At 34.6% G+C, this 12,525-nt stretch overlaps 2 protein-coding genes and 1 long non-coding RNA gene across 9 annotated transcripts in view; 2 read left to right on the top strand and 1 right to left on the bottom strand.

Annotated features, from left to right (window-relative positions):
• The first annotated feature begins 828 nt into the window (after positions 1 to 828).
• LOC109188872 (cell division cycle 20.2, cofactor of APC complex-like) lies at positions 829 to 10,457 on the top strand. Of its 7 annotated transcripts, XM_019339515.1 has the most exons (7): positions 3,522 to 3,655; positions 6,971 to 7,059; positions 7,424 to 7,696; positions 7,781 to 8,050; positions 8,144 to 8,725; positions 8,835 to 9,019; positions 10,418 to 10,457. In XM_019339515.1, exons 1-6 carry the CDS (start codon positions 3,637 to 3,639, stop codon positions 8,973 to 8,975), a joined length of 1,374 nt encoding a protein of 457 aa, XP_019195060.1. In that variant the 5' UTR covers positions 3,522 to 3,636; the 3' UTR covers positions 8,976 to 9,019; positions 10,418 to 10,457. The 7 variants fall into 7 exon arrangements, 2 of the variants coding, with proteins under 2 accessions (XP_019195060.1, XP_019195059.1); XR_002055504.1 differs by lacking the exons at positions 6,971 to 7,059; positions 7,424 to 7,696; positions 7,781 to 8,050; ... (1 more) ...; positions 8,835 to 9,019; positions 10,418 to 10,457 and adding exons at positions 829 to 1,277; positions 2,018 to 2,281; positions 2,400 to 2,669; positions 2,760 to 3,341; positions 3,978 to 4,411 and having other exon boundaries at positions 3,450 to 3,655; XR_002055503.1 differs by lacking the exons at positions 6,971 to 7,059; positions 7,424 to 7,696; positions 7,781 to 8,050; ... (1 more) ...; positions 8,835 to 9,019; positions 10,418 to 10,457 and adding exons at positions 831 to 1,277; positions 2,018 to 2,281; positions 2,400 to 2,669; positions 2,760 to 3,341; positions 4,413 to 4,430 and having other exon boundaries at positions 3,431 to 3,655.
• The window catches only part of LOC109188877, an 18,737-nt gene continuing 15,291 nt past the window's right edge, over positions 9,080 to 12,525 (bottom strand). Inside the window, exon 4 of the long non-coding RNA XR_002055508.1 lies at positions 9,080 to 9,090. This is a non-coding gene — a long non-coding RNA (uncharacterized LOC109188877). The remainder of the gene's footprint in view (positions 9,091 to 12,525) is intronic.
• The window catches only part of LOC109188868 (nucleolar GTP-binding protein 1-like), a 3,815-nt gene continuing 3,169 nt past the window's right edge, over positions 11,880 to 12,525 (top strand). The window contains exon 1 of the mRNA XM_019339506.1: positions 11,880 to 12,007. The gene's annotated coding sequence lies outside the window, so the exon portion shown is untranslated. The remainder of the gene's footprint in view (positions 12,008 to 12,525) is intronic.

The following is a 12,525-nucleotide window of genomic DNA, read 5'->3' as shown; positions in this document are numbered from 1 at the left end:
GTCACCAAGCTGGATATAATTTGCACAAAATATATAAACCACGGAAACCTAATTGTTTTTTTTTTTTTTTTTTTTTTTTTTTTTTTTTTTTTTTAATTCCTACCGACTCTGTTATAATATAGTATTTGTTCATAATTATTTTTTGAAGCACAAAGAATCAATATCACTCCCACTGGGGCTCAAATTCATGATCTCCTACTTGAAAAAATCACTTCATGCCACTAGACCACAAGGTCATTGGCCGAAAACTTAGTTGTTAACTAAACGTTGGCAAATTATGCTGTGGAACTGTGTCCACTTTGCAAGGTGGATACGGTTCCAAAACTGTTCATAGTTATGAATATATAATTCAAAAATTATGAACATATAGTTCTATAATTATGAAAATAGAGTTTTGAACATAATTATGAACATATAATTCTGTAATTATGAATATAGAGATTCAATAATTGTGAATATGAAGTTAAAAAATTATGAATATATAGCTTTATAATTATAAATATATAATTTTGTAATTGTGAATATAAAGTTTAATAATTATGAATATAAAGTTTAAAAATTATGAATATATAACTTTATAATTATGAATATATTCTTTAGTAAGCATGAACATACCGTTCGTTTTCACCAAAATATTTGAAGCCCGGTGAAGGATGTCCAAAGAGCCCATCAAATCCTGAGGCCCAGCCCAGTATCAATAGTTATCCGGAAACGGAGGATCAAGGTTGGGCATTTTAGTCTAAACATATTACAACGGATCTTTTGGTATTTCGGAAAAGTAGCCGTTGGTGTTTTGACTACAAATTTACAAAATCAGGACCCAATCATCACGAGTATAAAACCCTCGTTTTCAAGTTAATCTCTCAATCATCTCTCGTTTCTCTGTTCTCTGCCCTAGCGTACTTCGTTGCTTCCTGATCAAGTCAATCCACCGTTGGCGGCTCTCGATCTCCAACACTTTCAATCTCGATTTCTTGTTTAATATACTTTTTTATTTTAAATATTTCATTGTGTTTATTTTTTTTTTTTTTCTCTTAACGCTCTAATTTGTTCTATTACAGGCCCCTTGCTAGATTAATTCTTGCGCGATTCTTTCTCTCAATTCTATATTCTCTCGCTATAATCCATAATTGAAATTGTCGTAGTAGTAGTAGTGTTTTTTTGGTGTTATTAACGTGATGGATGCAGGATTAAGGAACTCTGCTTCTTCAAACAAGGCTCAATCCCGTTTCCCTCTTCAGGAGGAGTATCTTCAGAGAAAAAATTCCCGCGAAAATGTATGTTATATCTCTATCTTCACTACATTCTTTTTGTAATTAAACTGAATGGAAAATGTTGAAGAGTATATATATAAATCTTGATCTTAATGTTGCTAATAGATGTAAATTTCACTGTATCTTTTGGGTATTGACAATGGATTTTGCTTATGATGATATGATTTGCAAAATGGGTTTTTATAATTTAATCTGATTTAATAAATTAAGAGTATATATTGCCTTGATCTTAATGTTGCTAATTGATTAGTATAACTTTCACTGTATCTTTTGGGTATTGAAAATGGATTTTGCTTATGATGATATGCTTTGCTAAATGGGTTTTGTAATTTAATCTGATTTAATATTTTACCCAGATTATGATGATATGCTTTGCTAAATGGGTTTTTATAATTTAATTAATCTGATTTAATAAATTAAGAGTATATATTGTCTTGATCTTAATGTTGCTAATTGATTAGTTTAACTTTCACTGTATCTTTTGGGTATTGAAAATGGATTTTGCTTATGATGATATGCTTTGCTAAATGGGTTTTATAATTTAATCTGATTTAATATTTTACCCAGATTATTTTTAGGGCTGTGAGTAAGTTTTTTAAAATGGTATATTTTTATAAGGTTTAATGATCAAATTCTGCTTGTGCCACTTTTATCTTTGATCTTGAATTTCCACAGAAGCCAGGGTTTCAGAAAGATTGGCAAACCAACTCTAACTTCTTCTTTTTTTTTTTTTTTGTTTATAGTTGGATAGGTTCATTCCAAATAGATCAGCAATGGATTTCGACTATGCACATTATATGGTGACGAAAGGTAAGGAAAATCCAGTCACCAGCTCACCATCCAGAGAGGCATATAGAAAGCAGCTCGCGGAGGCCTTGAACATGAACAGGACACGGATCCTTGCATTTAAGAACAAACCACCCACCCCTGTGGAGGGCATCCCAAATGAGTTTTCTTCTGCTGCTTACCAGGCCAAACCAACGAAACCCAAGCGCCACATTCCTCAGGTGGGGGTTCATAATGGCTGACAATACTGGAGTTTTAGTTTATGATTAACACTTTTTTATGAAAACTTTACTTGAATTTGAAAATTGTTCTTATTATAGTTGTGATTTGCTTATGCAGACCTCTGAGAGGACTTTGGATGCTCCAGATATTGTGGATGATTACTACTTAAATCTATTAGATTGGGGCAGCAGCAATGTTCTTTCTATAGCTTTGGGCAGTACTGTTTACCTGTGGGATGCATCTGAAGGCAGCACTTCCGAACTGGTCACAATTGATGATGAAAATGGTCCTGTTACAAGTGTTAAATGGGCTCCAGATGGGAGGCATATTGCTATTGGCTTAAACAACTCTGACGTGCAGCTTTGGGATACCACAGCTAACCGATTGGTATGCTCCTTGAGCTCTCTTGGCCTTATTTTCTTTTCTGGAGTCACAAAGATTTTGTACTGATATTTTTTCTTATGTTGTCTGCTGCAGTTGAGAACTTTGAGAGGCGGCCACCAATCACGAGTCGGTGCCCTTGACTGGAACAATCATATACTGACTACAGGCGGAATGGATGGTCTGATTAACAACAATGATGTCCGAATTAGAGCCCCTATTGTAGAAACGTATAGAGGACATCATCAAGAAGTCTGTGGCCTAAAATGGTCTGCCTCTGGCCAGCAGTTGGCTAGTGGAGGAAATGATAATCTCCTCCACATATGGGATAGATCAACTGCTTCTTCCAACTCCTCGACACAGTGGCTTCACAGGCTTGAGGATCACACAGCTGCTGTTAAGGCGCTTGCTTGGTGTCCATTTCAGGGTAACTTGCTGGCCTCCGGTGGAGGTGGAGGCGATAGGTGCATAAAGTTCTGGAATACCCATACTGGTGCTTGTGTGAACTCAGTTGATACAGGGTCACAGGTCTGTGCACTGCTTTGGAGCAAGAATGAGCGTGAATTGCTAAGCTCTCATGGGTTTACTCAGAATCAGCTTACTCTCTGGAAATACCCATCAATGGTTAAGATGGCAGAGCTTACTGGACATACATCCCGAGTTCTTTTCATGGCTCAGGTTCTTATCTTTCCTCTCTGAAATATTAATCACAGAGAAAATGTGGGGGGAAAAATAACCATGTTTGCTAATAATAATCTTTTATACAGAGTCCAGATGGTTGCACAGTGGCTTCTGCAGCAGGAGATGAAACACTGAGATTCTGGAATGTTTTTGGAACCCCTGAAGTAGCAAAACAGGCTCAAAAGTCAAATCCGGAGCCATTTGCTCACATCAACCGAATTCGCTGAATATTATAACCCTCTGCCTGGTTTGACATTTCATATCTTCTCAGGAACCAGATACAGATGATGATATGGCTTTAGAGTCAGCAGGTATAAGTCTGCTTTATTACATTTTCTATTCACAAGTTTTTTTTACAGTTCTGGCATTTTAATATTTCATTTTTCAAAAAACAAACAATTTCTCTTTTCACTTATTCAGTAGACATATACTGCACAGAAAGAAAATGGTGCTGTGGGAGATATGATGATAAATTATGCTGATGAGTTCATAAAGAACCTGACATTTTCAATTTTCAATTTTTATTTAAAAAAAAATAATCTACTTCACTTTTTCAGTAGGACATATTGCTATGGTATATGCTAGCATGCTTATTTTCCTTTTCTTCTGACTTCTGTTTACTTGTCAATACAGAAAAGAAGCATCTATGGAATTACAACCTTAAGCACCAGCTTGAAGATGGAAGAAGCATTCAATTCAAGTAATGTGACACAATCACTTGCTAATTGGAATCTTGTTGAGAGGTCTCCGAATGCATTTTTTAGGCGAATCATTTATGAACAGCCAGTACTCATCAGATAAAGGCAGTTGTGGTGTGGTGGTCAAGCTACTTCATTTATGAAATCCAGGGGGGTACCAATGGCTGAAAGCTCCAAGCAATATATACCCTAACTTCAAGGGTAGCTCCAATCTAGTTTCTGTGCATATCAATTGTGAACAATGTCTCATTTGTTTGTACATGTCTTGTTGTTTTGATGCCTAATTAGCTCAAAAACATCCTGCCCCAATGTTTAATATTGGTATGTAAATTCTATTTCAGATAAATGCATTTTGCAAATTTCATTTCAGATAAAGGTCAATATCATTCATTCTGCAAAAGACCTTTGCTCTCTCTGATTGATTTTTGTTTTATTTTTTACCATTCTTACCAAATTCCAAAGAAGAGTTAGTTCTAAATTCCTTTTAACATCATAGTTAGCCAAGATGTATCATGTATGATTGTCCAACTAACCTAATTTAGTTTATATTTGAATTATCTTGATTTAGTCATAGTTTTAAATTTTGGAAGGAAAAAAAATTGTTATCCATTCGAATGTTCAAAATTTATTGCATTAATCGACTTAATGATAAATAAAAGGGAAAATGACACTTTTTCCCCCTGAGTTATATACCTATAGCATTTTTTCCCCCTAAGTTATTGAAGTGGCTGTTTTTCCCCCTGAAATGTTAAATGGACTAAATATTTAATTTATTTTTTTCTCCAACAAATTATGACCATAATTTGGTTCAAACTAAACAAACACTATAGCAACCAAACCGAAATATTCCAATTACAATTTAGAATCTAAATTCGATATTTAGAGTTTATTAAAATCGTGAACCGGAACGGACGGTTCATGTTCCGAAAAAAAATAAAATACATTTATTGTTGAATTTAGACTATTTTAAAATAAAAAATAAAATTTTAAAATAAAGACGGTTCAAAACCACGAATCAGATCCGGAACCGCCGGTTCACGGTTCAAGATTCAATTTTTTGATACATAATTTTAATAAATTGACATTTAAATATTGGGTTCTAGATCTGAATTATAACCGTAAACTATTAATTCGATTGCTTTAGTATCCGGTTCAATTCAAATCGAACCGTGGTCATCCCTACGTATACGCAATAATTTGTTGGAGTAGTAAAATAAATAAAATGTTTACTTTAAAGGTATAAATGTCAATTTAATATATCAGGGGGGAAAAAGCACCACTTTTAGAATAATTGAGGGGGCTAATGTGCTTACCTAAATAATTGAGGGGGAAAAAGTGCTATAAGTATATAACTCAAGGGTAAAAAGTGTCATTTTTCCTAAATAAAATATGAAATAATATTACCATGCACTACTGCCTTTGAAATTTCAATTAATTCATTTTCTTTTAATTTTGAAAATCGTATTTCAAATTTTCAATTTGGTAAATAGTTTCAATTTCTTATTAATTCATGTTGAAGAGTGATTGCATCTTTTACTGTGAACAAAAATCAAATACCTTTTATAGATTTTTTTTTTTTTTTTTTAAGTTTATAGTTCACTCGACTTGTTATAAAAAGATGACACACGTAACTTCTCAACGAGTTGTCAAACATGTTATAATTTGCACTAAACATACGACAACCACAACCTAATTAAATGATTGATACAAATAATTTTTTTTGAAAGCTACTGGCTCTATTACATTGTAGTATATGTTCATATACTTTCTCAACCTACTGAAACACAAAGAATCAATAACGCCTCCACTGAGGCTCGAACTCATAATCTTCCAAATGGAACTCATAATTATTTGATTGATACAAATAATTTAAGTCAGATGAATTGTCATTTTACTCTATTTATTTAATTGCTACTACTAAATTTTAAATTGCCAAAAGTAAAATTCATATTCAATATTTCATCTAAACGTCCGTATAACAACTTTTTAAAAAATCAATATTAAATATCCATCTTTGCTAATCTATAGAGGTTTCGGTCACAATTATTGAAATTTATATTATATATAACGTTGAACACTTATCAAATGACAAAAAATGCAACCTCTTGATTAACTCAAGAACCAAAAACAAGACAAATTATATTATGAACAATCACTCACATTGCAAGGTGAATGGCATAGCTATACATTTTAATATATTGAATATTTATTTTTAATATACACTACTTTGTATATATATATTTATTTTTAAATAATATATTAAAAATAAATTTTTAAAAAATGAATATTTAACCTACTAAAAATTACGGAGTAACATTTATGTCAATTGTCCATATTATACAATCTGGTCCATGGTATAATGATTGCCAAAATAAAGGATTAAAATAGCAATAATTAAGGATTAAAATTTATTTATTTTTTCCTTAAATGATTATCAAAATTCAAAACACATACTGGGCCCAGTCAAGAATGTCTACAGAGCCCATTAAAGCTTGCGGCCCGCCTAATTTTTGCAGTTGATTACTAATGAGGACTGAGGAGGGGCATTTTAGTCTAAACAAATTACAACAGTTCTTTTGGAAAATAGCCGTTGCCCGTTGGGACTTTGCCATCCATGAAATTAGGACTCAACAAACCCTAATCACAAGTATAAAAACCCGTCAAATTCAATTGAAGAGCATCATTTCTCATTCTCTCAATCCCCATTTCTCTCTGCGCTCTCTCGCCTACCTCTGCTCATTCTATCGCTGACCGATCTTCAACAATTTCAATCTTGCTTTCTTGTTGTTCTTATTTTTTTTCTCTTAACGCTCTAATATTGTTTTTTTGCAGGACCCTTGTTCATTTTTGTTAATTAATTTTTTTTCCTGTATAATCCATAATTGAAATTTTGTATCTGTAGTAGTATCTTTGGTGTGATGGATGCAGGATTGCGGAACTCCGCTTCATCAAACAAGACTCAATCCCGTCTTCCTCTTCACGAGCAGTATCTGCAAAGGAAAAATTCTCGGGAAAATGTATATCTCTGCCTTACTACATTATTTTTATAATTTAAGTGAGTGGAAATGTTTAGAATCTTCATAGTAGAACCTTGATCTTAATCTTGCTATTGAAAATTGATGTACATCTGTTAACTTTTGGTAACGACAATAGACATTGCTTTTGATCTGCTTTGCTAAATGAGTTTTATTTCTAATCTAATTTAGTAAATTATCCAAATCTAATTTTACGGTTGTAAGTAAGTTTTTAAATATGAAGGCATATTTTTGAAATCATTAATTATCTTAGTTTGCTTGATGTGCCCCTTTTTCTATTTACTTAGTAGTCAGGATCTTGGAAATATTGACAACTAATTGAACTTTTTTGGTTTATTGTTTATAGTTGGATAGGTTCATTCCTAATAGATCTGCAATGGATTTTGACTTTGCCCATTATATGGTGACGGGAGGGATGAAAGGTAAGGAAAATCCAGCCACCAGCTCACCGTCCCGGGAAGCATATAGAAAACAGCTCGCTGAGGTCTTGAACATGAACCGGACACGGATACTTGCTTTCAAGAACAAACCACCCACCCCTGTGGAGCGCATCCCAAGCGAGTTCACTTCTACTGCTTGCCAGGCCAAACCAGCTAAACCCAGGCGTCACATTCCTCAGGTTGGGGTCATAGTTGCCTGATAATACTGGAGTTTGGATGAAAGTCTTTCTTGTTCTTATTGTAGTTGTGATTTGCTTTTACAGACTTCTGAGAGGACTTTGGATGCTCCGGACATTGTGGATGATTACTACTTGAATCTATTAGATTGGGGCAGCAGCAATGTTCTTTCTATAGCTTTGGGTAGTACTGTTTACCTGTGGGATGCATCTGAAGGCAGCACTTCTGAACTGGTCACAATTGATGATGAAAATGGTCCTGTTACAAGTGTTAAATGGGCTCCAGACGGGAGGCATATTGCTATTGGCTTGAACAACTCTGATGTGCAGCTTTGGGATACCACAGCTAACCGATTGGTCTGCTCCTTGAGCTCTCTTCTCTTGGTATTGTTTTCTTTTCTGGAGTCTCCAGGATTTGTACTGATATTTTTCTAATGCTGTCTGCTGCAGTTGAGAACTTTGAGAGGCGGCCACCAATCACGAGTAGGTGCCCTTGACTGGAACAATCATATACTGACTACAGGAGGAATGGATGGTCTGATTAACAACAATGATGTCCGAATTAGAGCACCTATTGTAGAAACGTATAGAGGACATCATCAAGAAGTCTGTGGCCTAAAATGGTCTGCCTCTGGCCAGCAGTTGGCTAGTGGAGGAAATGATAATCTCCTCCACATATGGGACAGATCAACAGCTTCTTCCAACTCCTCGACACAGTGGCTTCACAGGCTTGAGGATCACACAGCTGCTGTTAAGGCGCTTGCTTGGTGTCCATTTCAGGGTAACTTGCTGGCCTCCGGTGGAGGTGGTGGGGACAGGTGCATAAAGCTCTGGAATACCCATACTGGTGCTTGTGTGAATTCAGTTGACACAGGATCACAGGTCTGTGCACTGCTCTGGAACAAGAATGAGCGTGAACTGCTAAGCTCACATGGATTTACTCAGAACCAGCTTACCCTCTGGAAATACCCATCAATGGTAAAGATGGCAGAGCTTACTGGACATACATCCCGAGTTCTTTTCATGGCTCAGGTTAATCATCTTTTCTCTATGAAATATAAATCTCAGAGAAAATGTAGGGAGAAGTTAAACATTGTGTGCTAAATAATGGTCTAACTTTTCATTCTTTGTTAATCTACAGAGTCCAGATGGTTGCACAGTTGCTTCTGCAGCAGGAGATGAAACACTGAGATTCTGGAATGTTTTTGGAACCCCTGAAGTAGCAAAACAGGCACCAAAATCAAATCCAGAGCCCTTCGCTCATGTCAACCGAATTCGCTGAACAACCCACCCTGCCCTGAGATCTCCTTTGCACAAAATTTTTATTTGAGTTTTTGTTTTTGGGAGCAGACAAGAAAATCTGTTGTTTGAAATGTATCTAATAACTTGTGTTTTTGCTTTGGTTTTTTTTTGATGTGTTGTGTTGTGGGAATTACTTCTTTTTTTTTTTTTTTTTTTTTTTTGGGTACTTTGTTTCATCTGTTGGTCACCGATTGTGACAAATCACCAAAGAATCAGCATTAATAATAATATTTTCAATTTTTCTTGCACTCTGCTTGTGGAGTTTTGATATGATATGTGATTTGATTTACATTGTGAGTCTGGGCATTAGATGTAAAAGTCAAACGTAGCTTATTTTAAACAGTATTTTTTTTTTTTCCATGGATGTTGAATTTGTTGGTGATGAGGAAAGTCCTGCCAAAAGGCATGATAAATGCCCGTCCTCTTGTTCAAGTATTGCAGACTAGTGAAAAGTTTCCAGTTTCTTACCTTCAGCGAGATGAGAGTTCTGGTTTTATGTCTGTTTTAGGAGATGATCATTTAGTGGTAAGATTAATCTCTTCTACAGTGAAACTGATTCTCATGAGAGTGACTCTCAAGAATCGGATACAGATGATGATGGCTACACTTTCAGGTATATGTTGACTTATTTCTTGTTCTATTCACATGCTTTCACAGTTTTGCATGAGTGTGCATGTATATACACGAACCAAAAGAATATCTGCCAAAAGATGATTTGAAATGCATCATTCCTCCCCATTAAGCAGGTGGGCTTGTAGCCTAGTGCTTATTTACTGGCTGCTTGGTCATGGAATCATGGATTCAGTTCCTTGAAACAACCTCTCTGATAAAGAGAGTTAAATCCTGCATGAAAAGTGAGCCATTTGCCCTAAGGCTGATATTTTATTTCCTATGTGATTGTCAGCATATAGTTCATGTTTTTGTGCATAACCCTTTTAACTGAACAAGGCTTTCAGTCTTGCCGTTTTTAAGGCTGTGACAACTTCAGTACTTTTCTTTGTTTTGATGATAAATTATGCTGATGAACTCGATTCGAAGCTATACAAGCATTTTAATTTTTCATTTTTTAAAAACAAAATTTTGTGCTTTTCACTAGACATATATTGCAATATAAGAAAATGGCACCTATGATATATGTTAGCATTCTTGTTTTCCTTTTTCTCTTCTGACTTTTGTTTACTTAACAATACAGAATGTGCTGCATCCATAGAATTACAACCTAAATATTTGGTAAGATCTGAAGCACCAGCTGGACATCGAAGCACAAGTAGTGAAGAGCTTGATGACTTGTCAGGAGCTGATTCACATCCTTTTCTTAATGACACAGTCTCTGCTGGTGTTGGGGTCTCAAAATGGCAACTTAAAGAGAAAAGGAATAATTGGAATCTTGTTAAGAGGTCTCCTTTGCACAAAAAAAGTTATTTGAGTTCTTTTTGTTTTTGAGAGCAGACAATAAAATCTGTATCTAAAACTTGTGTTTTTTGTTTTTTGTTTTTGGGTACTTTGTTTCATCTGTTGGTCACCTATTGTGACAAATCACCAAAGAATCAGCATTAATAATAATATTTTTCAATTTTTCATGCACTCTGCTTGTAGAGTTTTGATATGATATGTGATTTGATTTTCATTGTGAGTCTGGGCATTAGATGTAAATGACAAAAGTAGCTTATTTAAAACAGTAAATTTTTTTTCAAGGGTGTTGAATTTGTTGGTATGATTTGATGATTATATTGTGAGTTTCGTGTATAGAATGATAAAACATAATTTATACGAAATAATAATTTTTGTGTGTTGATTTATGAATATATTATTTGTCATTTATATTTTACACGATAATATAATTTAAATCACTCGTTAAATCATTGATACGAATTTGTGAGAGGATTTAGGGGGATCAGCAAAAAAATGTTATTATTATGTTATGAAAGACAAGGGAAACTATTGGATTAATTCCACCACACAATGTTATTTCTGTTAGACCAGCAAAAAAAAATGTTATTATTTTCCACCACAAAATGTAATTCCACCAGTTTTATAGATGTAGGCAAATTATGCTGTGGAACTGTGCAAGGTGCACACGGTTCCAAAACTATTTATAATTATGAATACATAGTTTACAAATTATGAACATATAATTCTATAATTATGAATATAAAGTTGTGAACATAATTCTGAACATATAGTTTTGTAATTATGAATATGAAGTTCAAAAATTATGAATATATACCTTTATAATTATGAATATATAGTTCAATAATTATGAACATAGAGTTCTGTAATTATGAATATAGAGTTCAATAATTATGAATATGCAGTTCAAAAATTATGAATATATAGACAATATAGCTTTATAATTATAAACATATAGTTCAGTAATTATGAACATAGAACCGTGTCCACCTTACAAGGTGGACACGATTCCACAACCTAATGATTGATATATGTAAGAGTATCCACATTTGTGGATAATAGGGAGATATTTCAGAATGAATTTTCCCCACCCAAGATAATAACTAATGTGGGGAAGAGATAATGTGAGAAATAATTGGTCTGCAAATGAAGAGATAATGCAGAAATGGTGGGACCCACCACAAAAGCCACCACCGGTGACAGCCACGCGTGCGCATGACGGGCGCGCTGACAGTCTGAATTTTTTTTTTTTTTTTTAAATTTAATTTTCCTTTTTTTTTTTTTTTCTCTCCCCTCCCATCTTCTCTTTCCTAATCACTCTTACATTATCCCCTATTCTCCCCAACAAATGTGGATGCTCTAAGAGTTAATTCCACCCGGTCCATGGCATAACTATTGGATTTTATTTTGGCAGGTCGGGTCTGGCCCATAAAGGCATAAAGCTTAGGTTTTTTAGTGTCCTTAACAGACAAAATTGCCCCGCATAAACCCTAGCTTCCTCCTCCTTTTTCATTCTCTCAAAACTGCGTTTCTCCCAGCCCAACATACTCTCTCGCCTTTCCTCCTTGGTGTTTTCCCTTGCGACCTGGGTTTTCCAGTCCGGTGAGTCTTGCTCTCCCTCCTTCTCTCTCTCTCTCTCTCTATCGCCGCTGTACTTTTCCTTTGGATTTTCTGAAACCATATTTGCATTGATGCTGAGTGTTTTAAGTCTGAAGTATGTGGATTTTTTAATGATTAACTGATGATTATTTTTGTTGAGGAAAGTTGCATGTTTAGGTGTTTGATTATTTGTAGATAAATAACTTGAATTTCAAAACAAAAACGAAAGAATAGGGAGCTTGAGTGAATTTTTTAGTGCGAGGAATGCCCAGTTGTCTCTACTGCTATGCCCCTCTATTGGGACTAACAAGAACATAAAATTCCAGAGATAGCATATTTAATCATTATTCCTGGTGTGTTTGATTTCGTTTGTACAATTATTCTTCATACCTTGTTTATTACCTGGTTTGGACATGATGTTCCTAGTCTGATTATGGTTAGTTGCTTTTAAAATTCCCGGTCTAACTACTGTTTGTCTAATAAGGGAAAGGGTTAGTGTTCATTTGGTGTCTTCAACTAAT

Source organism: Ipomoea nil, unplaced genomic scaffold (genome assembly GCF_001879475.1).
Source record: "Ipomoea nil cultivar Tokyo-kokei standard unplaced genomic scaffold, Asagao_1.1 scaffold1509, whole genome shotgun sequence".
Lineage (NCBI taxonomy): Eukaryota > Viridiplantae > Streptophyta > Magnoliopsida > Solanales > Convolvulaceae > Ipomoea > Ipomoea nil.
The sequence above is the reverse complement of the archived record's forward strand: the minus strand, read 5'-3'. Positions and strand labels throughout refer to the sequence as shown.